The sequence below is a fragment of the Cetorhinus maximus genome, chromosome 10, assembly GCF_964194155.1.
Source record: "Cetorhinus maximus chromosome 10, sCetMax3.hap1.1, whole genome shotgun sequence".
NCBI classification, from domain to species: Eukaryota; Metazoa; Chordata; class Chondrichthyes; order Lamniformes; family Cetorhinidae; genus Cetorhinus; species Cetorhinus maximus.
This window is the reverse complement of record NC_135888.1, coordinates 18,287,226-18,299,524: the sequence shown is the minus strand read 5'-3', so window position 1 is coordinate 18,299,524 and position 12,299 is coordinate 18,287,226. Positions and strand designations below refer to the sequence as shown.

The 12,299-nt window shown below is 41.8% G+C and overlaps 1 protein-coding gene across 2 annotated transcripts in view; it reads right to left on the bottom strand.

The window, feature by feature from the left end:
- golga2 (golgin A2) overlaps positions 1-12,299 on the bottom strand; it is a 75,659-nt gene that overhangs the window by 33,315 nt on the left and 30,045 nt on the right. For both annotated transcript variants that reach the window (XM_078550085.1, XM_078550086.1), the window contains exons 12-18: positions 9,423-9,529; positions 9,270-9,328; positions 9,036-9,177; positions 7,191-7,280; positions 6,009-6,116; positions 4,919-5,006; positions 415-551 (exon numbers count right to left, since the gene is read on the bottom strand). In XM_078550085.1, the coding sequence (XP_078406211.1) occupies positions 415-551; positions 4,919-5,006; positions 6,009-6,116; positions 7,191-7,280; positions 9,036-9,177; positions 9,270-9,328; positions 9,423-9,529 (731 nt within the window). The remainder of the gene's footprint in view (positions 1-414; positions 552-4,918; positions 5,007-6,008; positions 6,117-7,190; positions 7,281-9,035; positions 9,178-9,269; positions 9,329-9,422; positions 9,530-12,299) is intronic.

The following is a 12,299-nucleotide window of genomic DNA, read 5'->3' as shown; positions in this document are numbered from 1 at the left end:
GATTTCTATTAGGAGTGGGATCCTGGTTAAATGTTCCCATTCTTAAAGTGGGACACTGAGGCTGTCATATCCCAGCTCAGCACAAATCTGGGGAAATCTAACTTTGGGCTTCCAAGTCTCAACAGTTCCATGCCCCCACTAAGCCTTTAGGGAAAGTGAAACAACACGTGGTAGCAAAAAATTTTGATTCAATTTCCTGGGTCGGTTGTGTCAATTGCTTTTCTTTCTTTATTTTAAAGAGCATTTTTGCCTCAAGATTCAAGAGACTGGGAAAATAAATTGCAATTGTTTTCTCAATATTCTGTGCAGTTCACTGCAGTCAAAACACCTCATGGATGTATTCTTTAATAGTCATGTCAGCTGAGAAAGCCATTCCCCCCACCACACCCTAAATGAAAAGGAAGCCCCGCTTACCTGTGCCTGGTACTGAGTGTACAGCTCTTCCTTCTCCCGCTGCAGGGTTTGAACGTTATCCTCCAGCAGCTTCTCTTGCTCTGTGGGGCCTTCGGGCTGAGGCATGGTCTGGCTTTCACTGACCTCACACTGTTGTGCTATACAACACAGAGCACTCAGCATTACAAACTCAAATCTTCAACATATATAGCCACCATCTGTTCACCATGAAAACGGCCAAGTGAATTTCATTGGCGACATAAGTCAAGTTCTCCTTAAAGGATAATACAATTTTACAGCTCCAGAATCCAATTCTCCAGCACACCACAGTCAGCTCTTACAGCTGTACACTATCCATTGCCCCATACTCCTTTTCCCTTTTTCAACAATTATCCACTTCAGTGCTTTGGATTCTGCCTTCATTGCTGTTTTAGGGAAGGGCATTACATACCTTAACAACCCTCTGCAGCTGAAAACAAGTTTCTCCCTTGTCTAACGATGGCCTTAAATTTAAGACCTCAATAGTTGGGAATGTATTCTGAAATTTTGCCCACTTTTCCATAAAAGCTGCAAACCAAAAGTTCTGACCAGGAAGGAAATTGGCATTGTACAAAAACAAAATCTAAGCACAACTAGACTGCCGGCACATTCAGAAAGCTTCAAATCCTGCTCAGTAACACATCCAGCTCTTAGAGCTCTAAGTGCATACAAAAAATTCTCATCTCATCACACATCTTCACCTTCGATGGCCTGTGACAATCTATATAACTTGGCACCAATTTACCTTCGAAAATTGATAGCAGAACTTCAAGTCCACAGATTATCTGGTCATTATCTTGCTGCTGTTTGTGGGATCCTGCTGTGCACAATTGGCCTTTGGGTTTCCTATATTACAACAGTTACTACAGTTCAACAAAAAGTGTTTTGCTGGATGTAAAGGGCTTTTGGATGTCCCAAGGTCACGAAAAGCTCTATAATAACATGTCCTTCTGACACGTTTGGGAAAAAAGTTACTTGCCATTGTCCAAATCTAGATTATACAGTACACCCTCACTGCACATTGCCATTAAAGGTAGCATTCACTAGAAATAGTGTGATTTCTTCTGTGGCTGGCTATTGGAATTTTCTAAGTCACTGTGTGAAATACTTTCGTCATCAGGTTTTCCTGTCTAATAATCAGGGAGTTACAACATTTCTTACATTTTTTGTGCTCAAGGTTAATAGTGGGGAATGGAACTTACTATCATTTCATTTCAGGCAATACATGGCAGCATTAAGTACTCCCAAGTGAGCTACAGCATAGAAGTAAAGCTCTCCCTCCACTGTACCTCAGACCCAAATGCTGAGGAACACCAACCAAGGTAACTTTTATGTTAATTTTCTAAACTAGCCAGCTTGAGCTTTCTCTGCACGAGATGGCCAAGTGCCTCACAGGGTCAAAAGAGCACATGTTTGGTCACATCCCAGTAACTTGAGTGCAAAATCTAGGCTGACACACCAGTGCAATCCCAAGAGGGTGCTGCACTGTCAGAGGTAGGGTCTTTCAGATGACATGTTAAATCGAGGCCTTACAGGTGAGTGCAAATGTAAGAGAACCCATGACACTATTTTGAAGAGGAGCAGAGCCCTCCCCTGTCCTAGTTTAAATATTTATCCCTCAGCCATTATCAAAAAGCAGACTTATCTGGCCGTTGTCACGTTACTGCTTGTGGGAGCTTGCTACCCATTTATAACAGTGACTTCACTTCCAAAGGAAAAAAATACTTCTGGCTGTAAAGTGCTTTGGGATATTGAGTTTGTGAATCTCAATGCAAGTCGTCCTCTTCTCTTCATTGCAATTAGTGCCAAATTAGGGGCACTTTTAAAGCTTTACAGAGCTGACTCAGATCGCAGGGAGTAAGCAGGGAAGCCTGGATATGACCTAGGTCTTGAAGGAAAAAAGGAAATCAGTTGTGCTACCCCAAAACCTCTCCCTCAAAGTTGTTTCTGTCTTGTGAGTTATGGGTTCATTGCAATGGACTTGAGGAATTACCCAATCCAACCATATGAGGGAGCTAAATGCCAAGAACACAGCAATGGTAACCCGTGGCTTCAGACATGCAGGTCATTAACACTTAACTTATAAATATGCTTTTAACCAGTAGGTGACAACTGTTTAATCTTACAACCCTTTACATAAACACAACACATTTTTTCTTACTTGACAGAGAGCAAGAGTTTGCTTTGAATAATCCCCTTCAACTGAAAGGGAATTCTTTTGATTCTCTGATTTGATTTTCATTGTTGACTTCAACTCTCTGCAGTGCAGCATTTTCCAAGATTTACCAGGAAATTACCTCCTTACACCCCAAAAACTAGTCCTCCTACCCAGAGGTACATGTGGTTATAAGAAGCCATTTAAGGGCAGGAAACGCATTGGATGGAGAAGGGAGAATATAGGGAACAAATGAGACCAATTTGCCTCATATTTTGGTCATCTTCCAACAAAAACAATGGTTTTCTTCTCAAATTGCTATTGTTAAAACCTACTGACTGACTGACGAGAGTGGTGGATGAGGGGATGATTGATGATTTCAAAATGCAATTGGATGGATGGACACTTCAGGGAAATAATCTTTGAGGCAGGGGCCAAAATAATTCTCCCCCACCCACCCCTCAGGTCTGGCAGCATCTGTGGAGAGAGAAACAGAGTTAACATTGCAGGTCGATTACCTTTCATCAAAACTGGGAGAAGTTAGAGATGCAACAGGCGTCATTTTAATTCTGCACCTTGCTCTCATGCTGACATCCCCATTGGCCCTGGAGGAGTAACTTTTCTGTCATTCAATCTCTCCCATCTTCCAAACTTCCTTTGTCCTTGTCCCACGCACCCCTTGCTCAAATCCTACATCTGTAACTTCTTCCAGTTCTGATGAAAGGTCATCAACCTGGAATATTAACTGTTTCTCTCTCCACAGATGCTGCCTGACCTGCTGAGTATTTATAGCATCCGCAGTATTCTGCTTTTTTGATTAGTTCATTTAGTTTTTTTTTTAAATTCGTTCATGGGATGTGGGCATCTCAGGCTAGGCCAGCATTTATTGCCCATCCCTAATTGCCCTCGTTCAGAGGGTATGCAAGAGTCAACCACATTGCTGTGGGTCTGGTGTCACATGTAGGCCAGACCAGCTAAGGACAGAAGATTTCCATATTAGTGAACCAGATGGGTTTTTATTGTAATCAGCAACGGTCTCATGGTCATCATCAGACTTTTAATTCCAGATTTCTTTTGAACTCAAATTTCACCATCTGCTGTGGTGGGATTCAAACCCAGATCCCCAGGGCATTAACCTGGATCCCTGGAATACGAGCCCAGTCTATGCCGCCGCCTCCCTACAGACCATCAGGTCCATCAGAGGATCTAAGATGCCATTGGTTAAAATAAACTCACTATATCAAGGGAAACAAAATAAAAATGAGTTCCATTGCAGGAAGACTATTTTGTAGAAACAAAACCTGCAAAATGGAATAAAAAGACATTGGTGATCTACTAAATTATATTTGAGGAATGAAAACTACTTTCAAAATGGAGTTTAATCAATTCATTCAAATTCTCAGAGGAACTCTGCGACCACCACCACTGGGAAATTAAAATGGGACAGGCATTCTCTGAAGAACAGTCATATGGACTCGAAACATTAACTCTGTTTGTCTCTCCACAGATGCTGTTAGACCTGCTGAGTTTTCCCAGCATTTTCTGTTTTTGTTTCAGGCATTCTCTATGCTGGCTGCTGCCCTGGAAGGCATTCTTGGTACAGGAGCAGCAGCTAGTGCAGGAGGGAAGGAACCTGTGATTGGAGGAGCTGGAGCAGCAAGCATGGGAGAGATAAAAAAAAATCTGTGATTGGAGGAGCAGCTATTCACAGATTCTGCCTCTCCCGTGCTTGCTGCTCCTCCAATCAAGCTTTGCATTATTTTCACGCTCTCAATGAGATGCCTGCATCTGTAATTTTTCAACCACATTTGGACTAGAGGTGCCATAAAGTAAGGTAAAATATACGGGGGCACATTTTCTTGAATTTTTCATCGCTGTCTTTTGATTTTTTTTGCGGGCTACTTATGAGGTTGGGAGTGAATTTGCCCGCCACCCCCCCCATGTACTTTGAATCCTGCTCGCAGGCCTATGAGGATAGGGCAGGGGAATGGGAGCGGCCAGATTGCTGTACGATTCGTTAAGGTCTTGCTCATCAGTTGACAGAGAACAAGAACAAAAAAGAAACTTAAAGTTATCAAGTGCGTGAAAAGATGCAGAATCTGGATTAATGTTTTATGCAGTATACTGAAACACTGGTAACAGATTCCACATTTACATATAATGTCACTTTGTGCAAATCATTTCCAACGTGTTTATAACAGCGACATAAGGCGATGCAGCAAGGATCCCTTCCTTAGTGATGGATACTCCAATATGAATCAATGAACACATTTCAATTCTTATTGCAAGCTCAGAGTTTTTAGGCCACTGCTGTGAAAACTATATAATTACCTGATCTGTTCTGAAGTTCAGTCAGTGAAGCCTCTAGTTCCTGCGCACGGTTGCGATTCCATTCTCTCTCCTCTGAAAGTGCATTTACCTGCCAAGACAAAATGACCAATGGCTACATGGAGAGGGTAGAGTCTATTTCCCCAGTGTGTGTCCCCAGAGAGGAGCTACATCAGCTGGAAGTGCACAATGGGAATTGCAGAAGTGCTTCCCATCATTATCTACCCAATAAATTTAATGTGCTTGCATTCTTTCATGAAGAAAATAATTCCGCACTGCATGCAAGCCAACAACTGCAAATCAGATATGCATTACAAGAGAAGCTTCGTAAAGTGGAATTTTTACAAGTATTTTGTGCTATGTACAAACTTGGTGCCTTGTTTTTTGTTTAAGATGGGGGTGGGAGGGTCCTCCAGTTTCCAGAACAATACTGCTTCTGTACATTGATTAATTCTAAAAATAGTGTAACTACAGCTTTTGCTGCAAGGCGCCATCACAGGCACAATCTTGCAAACGACTGCGTTGCCATTTGGCCATGAAACGTGACCTTTCAGTCTCCAGATGCGGGCCAGTAATCAGCTTTTTGGCAATGCTGACCTGTATGGCCCTTCCACAAACATCAAAGGAGGTCCAAACCAGAATCATGAAGTCATCAATGCAATTTTCAACAAGATTTAAAATAACCATCAACAAAGCCAGTGGAACAGAAGATGAGGAGAAAGTAATTCCTTTTTTTTTTGCATAGCAAGTTATGATTATCTGAAAGGGTGGAAGATGATTCAATAACTCACTTTCAAATAGGCAGTGCAAGTATATTTAAAAAGGGAATATCTGCGGGGTTTCAGGGAAGGAGCAAGGATGGAACGAACTGGGTGGTTCTTTCAAAGAGCCAGCCAAGGCACAATGGGCCAAATGGCCTTCTACTGTGCTGCAGGGTTCTATGAAGTCTTGCATATGTCTCTATACTTTACAACTGAACACATGACCTATGCCAGAGCATGTCGCTTTTTTAAAAACTAGAGACAGAAAAATCGAGCAAGGATTGGAACAGCATTTCCCAATGACAGGCCAAATTCTTAATGCTGCCACTTACTTGTTCTGCCAGCTGCTGAACTTTCTGCTGCCAAACACAGCCCTCCTCCACCAGTTTATGGGCATACTGATCTCTCTCAGCAAGAAGTAGCTGCTGTGATTTTGATAGCTACAAAACAGAATGGTACTTGAGTTGAGATTCAGCGCATGTTGGTCAAGTATTTTCCTTTCTATAAAATTCATTTCTTTTACCTTATTGGGGCAGACAGGACAGAATTCGATTTAAACCCTCTAGTTTCACCCAGGCTTCATTCTCTTACCATATAGCCATGAAAAAGTGAATTTAAAATGCATCGCAATCATGAAGTGAGCAAAATAACTTTTGACATTTATTCTGAAAATTCAGCCAGCCTTCGAGCAGGCTAAGCAGCTTCAGATTATTACCTTTTCAACAATAATTTTATCCAATTCTACATAGACATGTAGATGTTTGGGCGCCCAAAAATTCTGAGCTTGACCAATTGCACACAAAGTAGCAAAGGACTAAAATGATAGTTCCAAAGTCCATTCAGACCATAACTTCTCCCAACAAATTCCATCCCCAATCTGGTTTTCCCCTGCCTGAAGTAGTTTCCACTGCACTGTTTGGTAGAAACATCAAGTGTTTCCTTTCCCCACTTCTGTAGGAGGAACATGGTCCCACACATCTCCAGACTCTTTTCCAATGGCATAACCACACTCGAAATGTGGACATTCTGCTCTTACCTTTAAGCCTCTATCAGCACCTTCTTTAGTCTTTTCCCTTTGACTTGTGCCGATGACATCGTTGTCAATCTCTCCTTTACTCCCACCTATCCCTGACCTTCTATCTTGCTCCACCTGCTTCATCCACTCTTAAACAGTAAAAAAAATCAATCATATTTCTACTTCTCTTTAGCTCTGAAGAGTCATACGGACTCTAAATGTTAACTCTGTTCTTCTCTCCACAGATGCTGCCAGGCCTGCTTAGTTTTTCCAGCATTTTTTGTTTTTATTTCAGATTTCCAGCATCCGCAGTATTTTGCGTTCACCCAAGATTTGGGAGTGTGCAATCTGCAAGAGGTTCCGCGATCCTCTGCTGTCATCCACCATGGCCCACAGGAAACTGGCTGAATACTTTTGTGCATATGGTCAGTAAACATTTTGATTGTCCTGTGCAAAGAATGAAGCCCAGCTCGGCAATTTTCAATCAAATAATCCTTACTTGATTCATCTGTGCCTCTAACTGAGCTTTTTCTTCAAGAGCCAGGTGTAGCTGCTGATTAGCATCTGGAAGCTCCGACTGATTCGAGAACTTGAGGAAAAAGATATAAAATAAAGCATGCAATAAAACATTAAAACTCTGACCCACACATAATATACATATTGTGCAACATTCAACATAAATCCTCAACTGAGACTCTCATTTCTATACAATAAATAATACCAAGAAATTTTGAGACATGGGAAACAAGTTCACTCACATCCATTAAATGCTGCATTGAGTCGGGAAAAAAAAGGATTTTTTTTTTGGTGAATACTTCTGGGGGAGAAAAAGCTTATTGGGAAGATCTGCCAGAGATCAAATCTCTTAAACCAGTAAAATAAAAGCAAAATACTGCAGATATTGGAAATCTGAAATAAAAACAGAAAATGTTGTACAAACTTAGCAGGTCTGGCAGCATCTGTGGAGAGAGAAACAGAGTTAACCCTCCAAGTCTGTATGACTCTTCTTCTGAAGAAGTCATATTGGACTCAAAATGTTAACTCTGTTTCTCTCTCCACAGATGCTGCTAGGCCTGCTGAGTTTTTCCAGCATTTTCTGTTTTCTCTTAAACCAGTTACCTGAAGTCACCAAACACAGTAACAACTGAGCTGGGCTGTTAATTAGGGGGCAAGGTCAACATTTTGGGATGCAGGGAGGCAGACACAATCATAAATAGGCACAACCAATAAAGGCTGATCAAAATGTAGGAAAGAAACCTTTCCCCCATGGCCCAGTTAAAAACACAATGATGTAACTTTGGGTAAATCAACAGAGAGCCAGTCTATGGGCTTCCTTAATCAGCTTGCAAAGCTCCCACCAGTTCTTATTGGCTTTGTGCTTGTACACAAACGTAACGTTGCCAAGTTTTACATTCCAGTTCTGAGACTCCTGGGGGTTGAAGGACTAGACAAGGCTGCTCCCGGATTGGTTGGATGTTGACTAATCAGGCTTTTGAGTCCTTTAGGCGCAGGAAGTCCAAATCGTTTGCAGGGTTAAAGTTTTCCAGCTTTGCAGAAGGAAGAGACTGAAGGGGAAAAAGGAAGATGGGGAAGTGGGGGCCTCTTTGGTTTATGAAGGAAGGGAAGACCTTGGCTACTGTTTGTGCACATAGGTTTCCCTTCCTGTGTATGGGGGTGTTACATTGCGTGTATGTCAGGGTTTGGATAGGAATAATCAGCCCACTCACTGGTTCTGCCACATGTATCCAGCTCCAAAAAACTGGACATCTTAACCCTCAACCAACAATGGGCCAATGCAGTCAGTATTGGTAGAGAAACCTCGTTCTGAATATAGATCTCTACCCTTTTTTTAAAAACTGAAGCAAACTTTTTTTAAAAAGGCATTGATGAGACAAAATCTTTAACATAAATATACAAATTCTCTGTCCTTTCTCTCACTTCTCCAAACGTATCTCCCTCTAGCCGATTCTCTTATATTCTTCACCCAAATGGGTCTCTTTGCCCTCTCAAAAAGGGTGAAAGTCTCTCTTCCCGCACCCACTATCCCAAAAACAGGTCTACCTCTCATTCCTCAAAAGACTTTCTACATCTCATTCTCTACAACCTCTTAGAATACTCTCTCTCGTTCCCTTCGAAAGGGCCTACGTCACTTATCCAGCTCTTAAGCAGGAAGTCTCCCTCTTTCCCACCCCCTTCCACCTCGAGAAGGATCCCTCTTTTCCCTCTTCTCAAAGAGGCTCTTTCCCCCCTTCAACATTGTCTTTGCTGCTCAAAGTATGGGTCTGCCAAGTGAATCACTTTGACCAGCACTAGGGAAACAATATTGAAAAAAAAGCTGTCCTACCTGCTGAATTGTCAACTCTGCCATTTCCAGTCTCTTTTGCAGGTCTTGAATGTTCTGCTTCACCAAGTCATTTTCAAATACCTTTGAGCTCAACTGTTCTGAGAGCTCAGAGTTCTGTTGCTTAAGCTCGTCACTCATTTTACTGCAAATTTAGAAACATTTAGTTTGCACCTTAGTTCAGCTTTTTCAAAAGTACCTAAAAAATTGCATGATTAACACTTTTTTCTAACTCACTTTAGTTTGTCCAATTCTCGCTTAAGATTCACCCTTTCTTTTTCAAGTTCTTTATAGTTCTGTGAAGAGAAGATGTTTGAAAAATATAATACACAACAAATTTATATCCCAAGTAAAATTGGCCTTTGTATTAAAAAGGAATTAGCCATTTACTTTGTCAGACTGTTTCTGTTGGGATGAGATGCTAGATAGAGTTTGCTCCAGCTCTGCCACTCTTTGACTAGAAGCACTCAGCTTACTATTGAGGTCTCCTGCTTCATCTGGGAAAAGTAAAAGAGGCAAAAGCAAGTGTTAGACTACGATGTCATATCTTTACTCAAACACATCTTAGGAGAAGAGGTCTTCAGAACATTATTGGAAGAAAGTACAAATGAAAAACAAGATTGCATATACAGTGCCTTTCATGCCCTCAGCTGCCCCAAGTTGCTTCATCGCCAATGCAACAATGCTGTGCAGATGAATGCAGAGACCACAATTTGTGCACAGTTACTCAAACATCAATAAGATGAACCACCAGTTGGAGGTGTTGGCTGAGGAAGAATATTGGACACTGGAAGCACCACCACACCACCCCCCACCTGCTGAAAAACAACACTTCCAACAATGCAGCATTCCCTCAGTACTGCACTGAAGTACAACAAATGCCATGGAGCAAGTTCACAATGCACTATGCAGTACAAGCTTATTCCTATGACAACATTGTTCTACTTTGTCATGTCTATTTTAACAATAAGGGAACCATAAACCAAAATAACCAAATTTACTGAATGACCCCACCCCCAATGCAAATGACAAAATTACCAACAAAATACTACTTTTTTGTAGCTTTTACTTCAACGCGAGCTGGATAAATTAAACATGAATTAATAGGCGAATGTCAAATAGAAAAGGTAAACTTCACTTTATACAGTTGATACAACAAAGGTACACCTTACACAACCACAAACACCCGCATCAGTCCCTGCAGACATGTAGCACCAAATGCAGTTCCAAAGTTCTTTAACTCAGCCTCGGGTATATAGGATCTCTCACTTTCCAACTCAATCGATTCAACTCTCGTCATGTTCACCAACAGCTGTATTCCAGAGGTCCCTGGAGAAAGCTGTCACCTGAACAGCACGCTCCTGCAGAACCTCCTTAGTTAGGCTCATGACAATCTTGATGGCACAGATTTCCCAGGGACTCCTTTATCCTACCCCTTTAATAAACGTCAGTAAATGGTCTGGTCAGCTCTGGCAAAACTGAAGCAAAGCATTGAATTGTCTAAGTCACAATCTCTTCTCTAACCCCAACTTCTGCTTTCTGTCCTTTTTAAACGGCGTTATACACACAACTACTTGTAAATCAATCAGTCTTCTCTGTTCTCCCCTCTACTGCAGCTCTCCTTTGTGTCTGGCTTCATGGCTTTTGGTCTCAACTTCCTTCCAGTTGGTACTGCTTCCAGGTTAAGGGTTGCCAGGTCACATGGACCAATACCTTAAAAGTACTTTTCAAACACTCTTAAATTTACAGGTTCCACAGACATAATTAAGGAAAATTTGTAATTTCTTGCTGTGCCGCTCCCAGGTCAAAGGTTGTCACACTATCTATTCCAGTCTGACTAGGTAACAAGACAACTTAAGTAAGCTAAAGCATTGACTGCAGGTCCAAAGTGTATAGGAAATACATATAATTATGAATTTTAACAGATTAAAGACTTGCATTTAAATAAAGCACATTTTACAATCCCAGGATATCCCAAACCTTTACAGTCAATGAAGTATTTTTTGAAGTGTAGTCACAGTTGTAATGTAGGAAATGTGACAGCCAATTTGTGCACAGCAAGGTTCCACAAACAGCAACATGACAAATGGACAGATCATCTGTTTTAGGGAGATTGACTGATGGATAAATATTACTTTCCATAGGGCATTTACTTTACTGTACTGCTCTCTAGGAGCCCCTTGTCCCTCAAACATCAGCTACAAGGTGGTAACAAAAGGCAGCACAGAAATGTCTGCTGATACCTCAAGGCCCTGTAATAACAATATCAACAGATTTCATGGAGGTGGATATTGTCATTATAGGAGCACTAGAGAAGTGTCAAACTGTTAGCAGTGTGAAAAAATACATAAATAAATTTGCAGAAAAATAGATATGGTGCATTTTGGTGGGAGGAATAAAGATGCCACTCCATGGTTGGACATTAACAACCCAAATAGAGAAGAGATGCAAAGATACGAAAGTCACTAAAACAGTGACTTTTTTTATTCATTCATGAGACATGAGTATCGCTGGCTGGGCAAGCATTTATTGCACATCCCCAATTGCCCTAGTTAATTTGGTGAGCTGCCTGCTTGAACTGCAGGAGTCCATGTGATGTAGGTAGACCCACAGTGCTATTAGGGAGTTCAAGGAATTTGATGCAACGACAGTGAAGGAACAGCAATATATTTCCGATTCAGGATGGTGAGTGGTTTGGAGAGGAACTTCCAGGTAGTCATGTTCCCATCTATCTGCTGCCCTTGTCCTTCTAGATGGTACAGGTCATGGGCATCTTGTAGATAGTACACACTGCTGCCACTGTGCATCGGTGGTGGAGGGAGTGAATGCTTTTGGATTGGGTGCCAATCAAGCAGGCTGCTTTGTCCTGTATGGTGTCAAGCTTCTAAAGTGTTGTTGGAGCTGCACTCATTCAGGCAAGTGGGAAGTATTCCATCACACTCCTGACTTGTGCCTTGTAGATGGTGGACAGGCTTTGGGGAATCAGGTGGTGTGTTACTTGCCACTGGATTCCTAGTCTCTGATCTGCTCTTTTAGCCACAGTATTTACACAGCTAGTCTAGTTCAGTTTCTGGTCAATGGTAACCCTCCCCCCCCCACCCCCCAAGGATGTTGATGGTGGGGGATTCAATGATGACAATGCCACTGAATGTCAAGGGGCAATGGTTAGATTCTCTCTTGTTCAAGGTGGTCATTGCCTGGCACTTGTGTGGCGCAAATGTTATTTGCCACTTGTCAGCCCAAGCCTGGATATTGTCCAGGTCTTGC